Source organism: Drosophila eugracilis, unplaced genomic scaffold (genome assembly GCF_018153835.1).
Source record: "Drosophila eugracilis isolate 14026-0451.02 unplaced genomic scaffold, ASM1815383v1 contig_90, whole genome shotgun sequence".
Lineage (NCBI taxonomy): Eukaryota > Metazoa > Arthropoda > Insecta > Diptera > Drosophilidae > Drosophila > Drosophila eugracilis.
Window position 1 is genome coordinate 1,578,733 of NW_024573812.1, and position 12,947 is coordinate 1,591,679.

General features: G+C 35.9%; 3 protein-coding genes and 1 long non-coding RNA gene across 5 annotated transcripts in view; 1 reads left to right on the top strand and 3 right to left on the bottom strand.

Moving 5' to 3' along the window:
• Nucleotides 1-3,727: 3,727 nt before the first annotated feature.
• The window catches only part of LOC108106549 (nephrin), a 32,168-nt gene continuing 22,948 nt past the window's right edge, over nucleotides 3,728-12,947 (top strand). Inside the window, exon 1 of one of the 2 annotated variants that reach the window (XM_017213713.2) lies at nucleotides 3,728-4,268. In XM_017213713.2, coding sequence (XP_017069202.1) covers nucleotides 4,229-4,268 — 40 coding nt within the window. In that variant the 5' untranslated portion in view covers nucleotides 3,728-4,228. The remainder of the gene's footprint in view (nucleotides 4,269-12,947) is intronic. The other variant, XM_017213711.2, reaches the window with a different exon arrangement.
• On the bottom strand, nucleotides 5,183-5,989 carry LOC108106557. Its single transcript, XM_017213721.1, has 2 exons — nucleotides 5,862-5,989; nucleotides 5,183-5,804 (listed from the first exon to the last, which is right to left on the bottom strand). Exons 1-2 carry the CDS (start codon nucleotides 5,919-5,921, stop codon nucleotides 5,535-5,537), a joined length of 330 nt encoding a protein of 109 aa, XP_017069210.1. The 5' UTR covers nucleotides 5,922-5,989; the 3' UTR covers nucleotides 5,183-5,534.
• On the bottom strand, nucleotides 7,474-7,926 carry LOC108106558. Its single transcript, XR_001772401.1, has 2 exons — nucleotides 7,865-7,926; nucleotides 7,474-7,802 (listed from the first exon to the last, which is right to left on the bottom strand). It is a non-coding gene; the product is annotated as an uncharacterized LOC108106558 (long non-coding RNA).
• Nucleotides 11,231-11,779, bottom strand: LOC108106551. The gene is made up of 2 exons (XM_017213715.2): nucleotides 11,652-11,779; nucleotides 11,231-11,595 (listed from the first exon to the last, which is right to left on the bottom strand). The coding sequence occupies exons 1-2, from the start codon at nucleotides 11,727-11,729 to the stop codon at nucleotides 11,254-11,256; spliced, it is 420 nt and encodes a 139-aa protein (XP_017069204.1). The 5' UTR covers nucleotides 11,730-11,779; the 3' UTR covers nucleotides 11,231-11,253.

The window sequence follows — 12,947 nt, forward strand, 5'->3', positions numbered from 1 at the left end:
TTATCTACAATTTTTATTTTTATTTTGTTTTTCCTTTTTTTTTTTTTTTTTACCCACCTCTTTACATTTTTTCATTATTACGTACTTTTTGTTGTTGTTGCTGTCTGTGGTGGTGTGAATTTTTGATGAAATTATGCGTGTACCGAGTTAGGCGTAGCGTAAATAATGCGTACTTATCAGTGGCAAACATTGGCACAGGTTTTTAGCCACACGCACACACTCACAAAGACACACAGACACATCAAATAATAAGCAGAGCTGTTGGCTCGGAATTGAAGTGCATATGAGTATCTTTCGGATTTGGGTTCACTGCGGTGCTCTTGGTGTGTGAATGGAGCTGGAAAATGCTTTCTGTGGCGTTAAAAACGTAATTTTATTCATTTTTGCGGGATTTTTGGGGGCTTAAATAAAAATAAATTATAATATTTTTAAAAAGTTATAGAGTTTTTGATAAATTTAAGCTATTTGAAAGGATACACTAATGAAAAAACTGTTTATGCCTTTTATAATTACAAAATATTTACCCTGAAAGGCTACCAAATTACCCAATTTGTCAGTTCATTCCTGATTACAATTCAGGCTAAAGAGATTTCCTCTAAACTGCAATCTCACAGCTCTAATGAGTTTTAAATGCCAGAATATATTATATATTCGATATTCAGAAATCCTCAACATATATCAGTTACTTTTGTTATGTTAATCAAGTCCAATTAGTTTTACGTACATAGACATAATTGGAAGCCAAGTTAATCAATGGACTTACCAATACCAACTCCCAGCTGGAGTAACTTTTCCATGGCAGACAGTGGAGAAATTACTTGCCATCCATCTCTACAATAGCTACTACTGCTTCCCCCGAAAATTCATTGAGGTATAATAACAAAGTCAATGAACACCTTGATGACAGTTAACAGCAACCGTAGAATGGCCAAAAAGGAAAGTGGCATACTGACTCACACATACAGAGACACACTAACACACACACACAAAATGGCTGAAAAGAAAAGGCAAAAAGATGGCGCAAATTACAGACAAGCTTATTACGCAAAATTTCGCTTAATTAGCAGGCAAAAGGGAACCGAACAGAAACAGAACCAGAACAAAAAGGGAAAGGCAAAGGAAATGGGAAAGCGGGAAAGTAGGCAACAGTTGCCCTGAGAAAGGGGGAGAGAGAGAGAGAGACAAAAGGCTTGGGGGGAAAAACTACTTATACACCCCCTGCACATGGTGGCAGACTTATGGCACCTTTTGCCTGGCAAAGCATAATATATGAACTGACCTTAACAACTTGCACAGCAACAACTACAACTACAACTACAACAACAGCAACCGTCAAGAGGAAGAAGCAACATGTTAGCCGGGTCAAAACGGGGGTGGGTAAAGGTTCAAGCAGTAGGAGAATACAGGGGGCTGGAGTGGCAACGGGGTACAAAAATTTACTCGGGCAACAGAATATTAAATGCCGCGTGGGAATTCTCGCCGTTTATGGTTGCAACTGAAATGGGCCAGCTAGGCGGAAAAAGAGACGGATATAAAAGTGGCAAAGGGAAAGAGAGAGATAGAGATGGTCAGATAGCGAGGAGCACGGCCAGTTACGCTTCAGTAATTTCACTTAAGTCATTATGAGCCATTAATAAAGCCAGCCTGTGCACTAGTTGAGCCACCACATTATTCAGGCCATATCTATATATACGTTACATCCCATCTATTTTTCCCTATTCTGTTACGCTTTTCCCTGGCCAGCTCATTTCACACATCGAAAATCAAGCGAGTGGTTGTCCAAATCATAATCATAATCCCTCTTCGTGGTTATAATGTGATAAATACCATATATCATAGGCGAGAGATTAAATATTTATCATAGATTAAGCACTTATCACATGGTAGGGAAACCCTATCTTTGGTTTATTTTAGGAAAATTACACATTTTCTTGTTGTTTTTAATTAATGAAATGTTATTTGTAGTTTTGACTAAAATACAAAACTAAATTGTATTGGTTTTAAAATATTAATATTAAAGATGAGCTGGTTTTTTCCCATTTATATTTCGTATCTTTAAGATAAGTTTCTTATTAAATGCAATATAATTATTAAACTATCTTAACTATCATACTTCCTTGATAGTTTTTAAGGTCCTATAATACTAAATAGCTATAAACTTTTTATAGCTTATAACCCATCACTGATGATCGCCAGTAACAGGAGCCAGTTACATGTCCTTGATACATTTCACTGGCATCTCACTGGCGTAGTATTTTTATTATTCAGATGCACAGACAAACAAACATATTTGTTGATTCTTTTCCGACTTGTTTGCTATTTTTTTTTGGTGCACCACGTGGAAGGGGAAAGCTGGGCCCGTAGCTTTGGCTTCAATTTTTCAGAGACGGATTTTTGTTTTCCCATTGAAGTGCATTTTTATTGCAATTCATCAGCTGCAAAAGCAAAACTCGAGTGCATTGCGATTTGTGTTGTTCGAGATGTGCGAGGTATTTAATTAATTTGAAAAATAAAATCCACCATACGAAAATATCATATGGTAGATATATATATATATATATATTCGACCATAAAAGTGCATGTCAATTTTTGTTCTTTCCCCATTGAAATGGGAATTTGCAAAGTGCAGAAAACTGTTTGATTTTAAATGTTTAACTTGATGTTGATGACCTGTTAACGTTTTGTCCAAGTGCCATGAAAATGAAACCGAATTTAATTAAATTTCCCACTAACTAAAGAGAGATTTTCAGTTCAGAGTTTGAAATATGGCCCTATATAGGCATCTGTCCTTATTCTCAACTTAGCAGACATAATCCTAACTGGATTATGAGTTGTATTAAATATGTTTTTCCTGCTGGCCCATAACTTTTGATACCCACTTTAAGTAATCCCGAATCTCGGTCAATTCATTTCCTATTACTCAAATATTTTTGCCGGGACAGAAACTTTTTCTAATTCATCTCATCGCTGGCACTTTCACTTAAGTCGAAAACTTCTAGGATATATTTTTGTTTTTTTCTTTTTGTGCTCTGCTGCTGTTCAATGAAGTTTGCGTCTCACACCCGCAGCTCTAGAAATACTTTTACTTTTACTTTCATAACCAAAAGCCTAACACTCGAGACAACAACAAACACTTCGAAAAAGTTTGAAGACCCACTCTTACTATCTGTGAGGTGCAACTCTTAAAGTCCAACTTATACGACTCTTCTACTTCTACCTCTTATATAGGTGCTTATACAACTCTTATAGTTATCTAATATTATGCTTTACCTCTTCTAAAACCTATTCAGCTCCGAATAGTATGCTTATACAACTCTTATAGGCCATCTTATACAGCTCTTATACATATGCGACATTAGGATTCAGCTATATAACTGGGTTTCACTATAAGAGTGCGTCTGCACAAGTAGCAGAGTCACAAACCTCTCTGGCGCCGAAGCAGTGGAAGCTGCGAGAGAATCCGACGATTACTTTACGAAAGATTGTCAAAAACGAAGTGTAGCTGTTCTAAAAGAGTGCGGGCTGCAGAAATCCAAATGGTTTTAGATACTAGAATATATAATGGAAAAAACAAAAATATATATTTAATATTTAGTTAAGCTGAAAGTAGCTAGATTTTTGCTTTGATTTTAATAATATGTTTTTATAAAATATTAAGAAACACAAATATAAGACTTTCTGGAAATTATAAAGCATATATTTTGTCTTATAATCGACTAGCTTAGCGGTGACCCCAACCCTTACCGTATTAGTTGGACCCGCAACATATTCAAATGGTTTTCTTCATACAAAAGAAGTTCGAGTTCGTTTCAAACTTCTGTGAGCCGCGCTTGGACCTGTCGTCCAAAAGATACAGATACATTGCGTTTAGTCTTGGTCGGTCTGCGCGTGGTCTATGTTGACAAACCTTGGTGTGGCTCCCAGTAGCAATATTCAAACTCGAAGTTATTCCGTCGAAAAATATTCGAAATATTAAATAAATACTTAAAAATATATACCTAATAAATCTTAGACAGTTCGCAAAGTACTGTTAGTGATTAAGTGCTTGGAAAAAAAAATGTTCTGCAAAATGCTTAACAAAGTGCGGCCAAGCCTAGATGTGGCTAAGGCTTGTTATTAACCCGAAAGATACAAAACCTATAGCTAACTGTAAACAAGTTAAAGTGAGTGAGTGAGTGTGTGTCGCAATCTTTTACAACAAATACCAACAATCAAAGCAACCTACAAGATGCAGTTTTGGATAACTCTGACATTTGCCGTGCTCTTGGGTGAGTTATCGACTTCGAGTTGAAATTGAAAACATATGAACCGCCAAATCCAAAATGTAGCTCATAGATGACCGCTTGCAAAATGTCTGCGGCAAAAGTTCATGACATTTTCGCCTCGGCTGGCAAACACAAAAAAAAAAAAAAAACAAAAAGAAAAATAAAAACTAAAAAGAAGATGAGCCTCGGCGACTCCAGTGGCAGTTGTATCTTTCCATATGAATTGTGGCACCAGAGGATCGGGTGACTGGGAATTCGGTGGGGCAAGCGGACTTCATGTCTAGATACTCCTTTGTCTGGTTTTTATATTTCTCTTTTTTTTTTCGTTGCCAGCGATTTTTAGTTTGTTTGCCGTTGACATTTAAACACTTGTTTTTTCGCTTACCCAGTCAACGGCGTCTGCGGCGGTTGCTGCCTCTGCCTCTGCTGCTGCTGCTGCTGTTGCGGTTTTTGCCTCACAACAAATAGATATAGAGAATAATTTTCTTGCCACAGCCAAGTGTTGCTTTAACACACGGGTCACCCAACAACCACCCCCACACCACCCACAACTACTCCCCTTTTACATGCAAAAAGTTTTTCGTATAAATTTTTTCACAGTTTCAGTTATTTTCCTCAACAATTTCTGCAGCCTCAACTTTTCTATATATATTTTTTTCCGCCTGCTTCGGCTGCTGTTTATTTGATTTATGCGACATAATTCAGGCGAACTTTGTGGCACACATAATTTAATTTTTGCCATCACTACGAAGGGGCAACTTGCAGAATGGCAAGGTGAGGAGGGATGTCCCCAAAAAAAAACGAATAAGAAGAAAAAAAACCGGCACTTTAACTGACAAACATTGTTGCTGCTGGCATTGCCGTGCGCTTTTTAATTATTTTTTCCCCTTACACTTTTGTGATGACAAAGTTTGAGCTTTTGTCTCGCATAGCTGGAGTTTTATTGTCGGTATTTGTTCTTCTGTTAATTGAAAACTATTTGCATATCAAATTTGTATAGCGTTAAAAGTTTCCTTCTTTAAATTCGTGTACCAATCGAGTGCTAATTGTTGAGTGTTAAGAGTTTATGCCGCATTCAAAGGTTAAGTCCATCATCTATCCGAAAATCGAAATGGTCTTCTTAACACTACATGACGAATTTATTAGTGGGCATTGAAAATGTTTGATTAGCATGTTGAGAAATCGGGCAGGAGAAGACTGAGTGGCGCTATTTCAAAGCTTCAATTATTATTTCATTAATCAAAAAACTTAGGAAAAGGTTTTCATGTATTATACCAATTCCTCCCTTTCTCGCCCAGTCAAATATTTACTCAAACATTCTTTTAACTTATAGCCCAGCTCACATTTGTTGGTGTCCCTTAAGCCTAGGCACGGCTTAGCATTCGGGATACCTTGTATTGAAACTCTATTATTTACAATAACTTTGGTCCTCTCGTATTGACAATAAGCCAAGCATTTGACTCTCATGTCAGTTGGATGATTTCTCAATAGGTCATCGGACACTCCCTCTTTTTTGGCGCATTCTACTACTATTGTTTGCTATTGAATATCAGATTAGATGGATATATAGATTAAAATTAACCTAAAGATACTTACTACATCATTGGAAGAGGTTAGATGACCGATGGCCAGCAGGATAACTAAGGTTAACTTCATTTTGCAAACTGATTTTGATCAGTGCATACGCAACCATATTTATAGGTTAATATGCAGTGCTTCTTGAATAAGTTTTTTAAATTATGGATTTCTTATGAACTATTTTTCATATTTAGTACTTAGGTTTCGTGTTTGAGATTTAATTTTCTACTTTTATATGGTTTTTAAGCCCTTTAAGGCTTTTATTGCTAAAATTTCTTCGCAATATATAAGGAAAATTTACGTAGTTTTTCCATTGCGAAGTGAGTAGTGGCCATTGAAAATGTTTGTTTTGCCTGTTGAGCAATTGGTAAGAAGAGAACAGACTGGCGCGTTTTTAAAGCTTCAATTATTATTTTATTAAATCAAAAATAAAATGTTAAATGTTTCATATTTTACGAAAGCAATTCGTTCCATTCTTGTTTATTTAAATGTTTTTGCAAACATATTTTGAGCTTATAACCCAGCTCACATTTGTTGTCGTCCTCTAGGTCTAGGCACGGCTTAGCATTCGGGAAAGCCTCTAATGAAACTCTACCATCGACAATAAGGTCCATCTTCTCGAATGTACAAAGAAACACGCACTTAACAATCATATCAGTTGGACTTTCTCTAAATAACTGACCGGTCATTCCCTCTTTTATGCCGCATTTGTATATTTTGTCTCTCTAATGGGTATCAAGTTTAAGATATAAATAGATAAACACTACCCTAGGGATACTTACTATATTAGCGGAAGAGGTAAGCTGACCGATGGCCAGCAGGATAACTAAGGTTAACTTCATTTTGCAAATGCATATTTTGCATATTTTGCAACCGTATTTATAGGTTAATATGCAGCGCTTCTTGAATAAGTTTTTTAAATTATGGATTTTTTCTGAACTATTTTTCATATTTAGTACTTTGGTTTCGTGTTTGAGATTTAATTTTCAGTTTATATAAGGCCTTTAGGGCTTTTATTGCAAAAAGTTATGTGTAATAAATAAATATATTTACCTACCAATGTATGAAATGTTTTTGGAAGGAGAAGACTGAGTGACGCTAATTACTTTATTAAACGAGAAAGACAACTTTAAGTTTTTGATATTTCAGTATGAATATTTTTAGGATAATTGCTCCCATTCATGTCGATTCAAATGAGAAAATAAACATAGTCTGAGCTTAAAGGCCAGCTCACATCTGTTGTCGTCCTTTAAGTCTAGGCACGGCCTAGCACTCGGTATATGAGGTATATTTATTTTACCATTGACTATAACTTTGGTCACCTCAAAGTGACAATGTGCCATGCACTTGACTTTGATATTGGTTGGATCAGTTTCCATAAGCTCACTGGTTACTTCCTCTTTTTTTGCACATTCCATTAGTATTTCTTGCTAGTAAGGATCAGATTATAGATATATCTATATAGAAAGCACGCTAAATATACTTACTATATCAGAATAAACTGCTAGAGGACCGATGGCAAGCAGAATAACTATGGCTAGCTTCATTTTGGAAACTGTTTCTGATCAGTGCCTGTGAAACAATATTTATAAGTGAAATTGCACTCTTCTGGAATAAGTTACTAAAATTATACGCTTTTTTGTGATTTATTTTCCATATTTAATATATATAATATTTCATATATAAATCTTAGGGCATTTGCGCCCATTCTTTTTTAGTCAAATAAAGTCTTAAACACAGTTTGAGCTTGAAGCCCAGCTCACATTTGTTGTCGTCCTTTACGTTTAGGCATGGTTTTGCATTCGGGATATCAGGTATATTAATTTTACCATTAACAATAATCTTGGTCTTTTCATACTGACAATATGTCATGCACTTGATCTTCATATTGGTTACATCCTTTATCAATAGCTCTCTGGTCACTCCCTCTTGCTTGGCGCATTCATTTAGTAGTTTTCTCTATTAAAAAATATAATATATTATAAATATATAAAAACACAAAATACCGTATAGATATTCACGTTCACAGAATAAACTGCTAGGGGCCCGATGGCTAGCAGGATAACTATAGCCAACTTCATTTTGAGAACTGATACTGATCGGTTCACTTGCAACGATATTTATAGCTTACCTTGAACCGCTTCTTGAATAAGTTTTTGAAATTAGACTGATTTTCAAGATATATTTTCCATATTTTAACATATTTAACATTTTGAGAAATCTGGTAGGTGAGAACAAAGAGTTGCTATTTCAATGCTTCAATTATAATTTTATTAAACGAGAAACAAAATTTTAAAACTCCAAACGTTTGACTAGAGTCTCCCATTCGCTTTGACTCAAAAACTGTTTTAAGCAAGCTTCGAGCCTATGGGCTCGATGACATTTGCTCTTGTCCTGTATGTCAAGGCACTGTCGGGCACTCGGAACTTCAAACTCAATTTTATCATTGACAATAATTTGGGCCCTCTCAAATTTACAACGGAGCACGCAACCTCCATGGCATATTCTTCGTGGCTCCTGTCGAATATCAGTTTATTAATTAAAATATTAAAATATTAAATGAATACTTACTTTAGAGAGCACTGCTAGAGGACCGAGAGCCAGTAGAATAACCAGGGCTAACTTCATTTTGCAAACTTATTCTGATCAGTGCATTGGCAACAATATTTATAGGTAAAAAAGAACAGCCTCTTGAATAAGTTTCTTAAATTTATTTTTATTATATATTTTATATTTAGGTTTCGTGTTGAAAGTTTAATTTTTTGCTTATATAAGGCCTTTATGCCATGCCTAAATTCTCCCATCCTCTTTGGCTCAAATACAGTCTTAAACATCTTTCGAGCTTAACACCTAACATTTGTCATCGTCCTCTAAGGCTTAGCATGGTTGGGCCCTTGGGATATTAGTTAGCTTAACTTTACCATTGACAATAACTTGGGCCTTTTCCAATAGACAAAAGGCCAAGCACCTGACCTTTCTATTTTTTGGATCATTTCGAAGCAGCTCCTTGGTCACACCCCCTTTTTCGGTGCATCTTCTTCGGAGTATCTTCCTGTCGGTTATCAGTTAATATGTATATATAGATACAAAATCCTGTTTATATAATTACCGCATTGGAATAAACTGTTAGGGGTCCGATGGCCAGAAGGATGACCAGGGCTAATTTCATTTTGAAAACTGATTCTGATCATTGCAAATGGGAGAATATTTATAGGTTGATTTGCAGCACTTCTTGAATAAGTTTTTTAAATTATTGATTGTTATTAAAATTACTTTTCTTATTTAAGTCTTAAGTTGTGCTAAAAACTTAATTTTCTAGTTATATCATAAAGTACGAGGTGTGTTCAAAAAGTAAGGTGACTCTTCAAATTTCGCGAATTTCAAATTTTTCGATTATCGATTTTTTTGTTTTGTTATATTGGTACACTCTTCCCTAACATCTGTACCAAGTTTCAATGGAACATCCTCTTTTGTTTGGTTGTGAGAGGCGTAAAGTTACAAGTTATTTTGCGAGCTCGGCGATTTTTTGCTATCGAAAAATATGGATCAAAGGATTTGGATTTTTTGGCCAAAAACAACACCACAATAATGCCTCAGCCACCATATTCACCGGATTTGGCCCCATGTGACTTTTTCTTGTTCCCAAAACTGAAGATAATCGAAAAATTTGAAAAATTTGAAATTTGAAAAGTCACCTTACTTTTTGAACACACCTCGTATAACTTCTAAAAGGTTTCGATAATCGAAAAATTTGAAATTCGCGAAATTTGAAGAGTCACCTTACTTTTTGAACACACCTCGTATATTAATTTTAAATAGAATTAATTTGATTCTCTTTATCATGACGAATCTATTAGTGGTCATGGAAAATGTTTGATTATCATGTTGGGAAAGGGGTTAGGAAAAGAGTTTCCAATGTCAAACTAAACAACCGAAATGAATGGAAAAACGATCATGAGTGAGCGAGAATGTATCTTAAAAGATTAATTTAAGCTTTAAGATTAATTTCAATGAACTAAGCATTACTTTTCTAACCCACAATTTATGTAATTTAAATAGCTTTAATTCTACGAAATTTAGTTTAGTCACAGTGTTATGAATAACATTTCCCAGAACTTGGTCACTTACCATTTAAAAAAGAAAAACCAAAACTAGAAGCACACAAAAAACTAAAGAGCAGGCAAATGAGGTCCCTGACAGGCTAGCAATGTAATTACAAGACTCGGTCAGACTTCCTTGTGGCATTAGCACCTGCCCTTTGCCGAAGTCGTTTATATACATATATATATACTTAAGTACACAAAATTCCAGATACGAATGTCTATAGACCGTCTTGCACGCGTCGAATATTAATACAAGCTGCAAAAGGCAAAAACCGCCAAGAAACCGCTGGCCAGAAGGCAAAAAAAAGGGAAGAAACGGTTGGCAAGCTGCTAAAAAGACGAAATACACCTGCCCGTGGCACACTCCACAAATTTTCATTCACTTAAGGTCTGTGTGTGTGTGTGTGGCAAGGGGCAAACCTACAAAAATTAGTTTTATGCCCGTACATATCCACACTCTGTTTTTTTTTACATTTCGTCTCTCTAGTTTTTTAGCACAAATGGAAAATTGAGGATGTGGTTAGAGAGGCTAGAGGGAGAGTTTGGTATTCACAAATCTCTTTTACCCACATTGGAGAGCTTGTCGTAGATGGTACGACATACATATATCCGTCCATATGTACTGTCAGCTTTATAATCCGCAGACGATTTACGTAGGCAAATTGAATTAAGGCTGCAAAAACCTCGGCAAACAGAATGGACTTAAAACCCGATTTGGCTTAATGCCGCAGCTAAAATGTGTTAGCATACAACTTTTCAGCATAAATCCTTCACAACGGCAACGGTAGTGCATTGAACCAACGAGCTTAAGTCCAAGCTAATCGCTTGCCCAACTATATACGTATGTATGTACTCTACAACATTCGACCAAGTAAGCCACTTGCTCTGATTAAAAGCGGCAAAAAAACCACGCAAAAAGGAGTTTACAAAAAGCAAAGAGCAAAAAAAAAATGAGTGCAAATTATATGACGAACGGGTTATGTGGGGTTGCGTATGAGAGCTGTAAGCCATAAAGAGCAAATGATGTTGGTACTAGCCTACATAAGGCAGCTCTTCAAGTAGCTAACTGACCGCATTTGGGCCTGGTCACAGAACACAGACAGCCAATGTGATGTATATGCTCCATTTGGATGGATTCCAAGCTATCCTTATGCCCAAGTACTCACCTCATTATTGGGCAATGGGCACTCCTTACCCTTTTCATGTTTTCCACTTTTTGAAGGGGCATTGAATATCTGTATACAGACAGGAGAAAGCCAAAAAAGTAGTTCTTACTTCTAAAAATTGTACAAAATTTTCAAACATTTTTATTTCATTTTTTTAACGAAGATTTTGGTTTCAAGATATTCCTCATAAGCCTTATCGAGCTCATCGTGTAGGCAATTATACAGCTTATTACCAAGTTCACATTCATTTTGCTCCTTGAGATTAAAACAATGTCTTAGTTTCTGATTACCTGCTAGTCCTGAGACATTTGGCGATACGGGTTTCTCCTTACGATCAGGATCAACTATCTTTCCATTTTCAATAATATGAATCCTTGTTAGCTCGCAAAGGTAAAAGCATTTCACTTTATAGTTATCAGGTTCATTATCCAGCATATCCTCTGTTACGCCCTCCTGCATTGCACAGTATCTTAGTTCTGGTGACTATGGGAAAGAGTTATTTTAGGTATTATAGGGTTACGTTTTTTCTTCTTCCTTACATCCTCAAAATCAGCTGCATTAGCAATGGTTTGCATGCCAATACTTAGAGTTAAGACTAATGTTATCAATAAGTTCATTTTTAAGACTGGTTATGATCAGAGCACTGCAAGCTCTTTATAAAAGATTTCCCGCACCTTTTCTGGCATAAGTTAATAACATGTTAATGGTTAATAGCAATAATTATTTATTACCTTACTTGGTTTTTCAAATTTATGTTCCTATTTTAATTTTCAAGTCAGTTTATAGGCTATTAGCATTAACAAGTCCGAAGTAGGCGTTGTCGACTCAAGGTCTAGACTGTAAAGAATATTTCATACAGCAAAAATAATTGAAATTCGATTATAATTATATTTATATACTAGGAATAGTGGGTATAATATAGTACAAGTTTTACTTACTTCTAGATATTCCACTTCCAATCGGATCATCCACTGCAGCCCTACTAATTTCGCACCTTAACAAAAAGCTACATTTTGCCACCTCATGTCTGCAACTTTTTCCCAAGAAAATTACATTCCTTGCTGGGACGCTCATATATATATATATAAATAGTTTGGTATATATATTCATCAGCCTGCATCTGCATCGGAAAGTGCCGCATAATTACAACCCCCGGTCGTAGCTTCTTCTCATTTGCGAACAGCTCTCTCTCCATCTCAGGCTTTGTCCCTGGATTTTGCCCCTTCTTGGCTTGATCACAAAGTTGCGACCCCAACACACAAAATGCTGGTCATTTGTTTTTATGTAAATACAAAATGTGCTGCCTTCTTGCTGTTGTTAACTTGGCTTATGCACATTTCCCGTTCTCTTCAACACAAGAAGAAGTGGAGACCAAAAGCCCCTATAAACTGAATTTTTCCTGAAGCAGTATTTATTTTGCTTTTTTTTTTGCGGACTGTTGGTTGGTGTAAACATTTCTATTTGGGCTGGCAGTTTTTGGTCAAAAGCGCCAAACAACATGTTCCTTATTATTTTTTGTGCAAAATCACTTCCGCCAGAAAAACCGAAAATGAGCAACCGAAAAGCAGCTGAAAATTTTTGCTAGCAACAACTTCTTTTCTTCTTTTGGCCCGCCAGCAAGATTTTCTTTTGTGCAGTTAAAATAAATAACAGTTTATGAAAATTTGCCAAAAAAAAAAATAAGTATCAGCATTGGCTGAAACGAGAACAAAGTGGAGTGAAGTGGAGTGGCTTTTCCTGTTCCACCGTGGACTGAGAATCATTGTTACTGAAAAAGCTAAAAAGCTGCCCATTTAAAAGGCGTTGACACTCCCCACCAATTCGGTCGTTTCTCT

Coding starts and splice junctions, on each gene's coding strand:
- LOC108106557 (XM_017213721.1), bottom strand. CDS start 5,921: ATGAAGTTAACCTTAGTTATCCTGCTGGCCATCGGTCATCTAACCTCT. Junction 5,805..5,861: donor TAACCTCTTCCAATGATGTA/GTAAGTATCTTT, acceptor GATATTCAATAG/CAAACAATAGTAGTAGAATG.
- LOC108106551 (XM_017213715.2), bottom strand. CDS start 11,729: ATGAACTTATTGATAACATTAGTCTTAACTCTAAGTATTGGCATGCAA. Junction 11,596..11,651: donor ATGCAGCTGATTTTGAGGAT/GTAAGGAAGAAG, acceptor TCTTTCCCATAG/TCACCAGAACTAAGATACTG.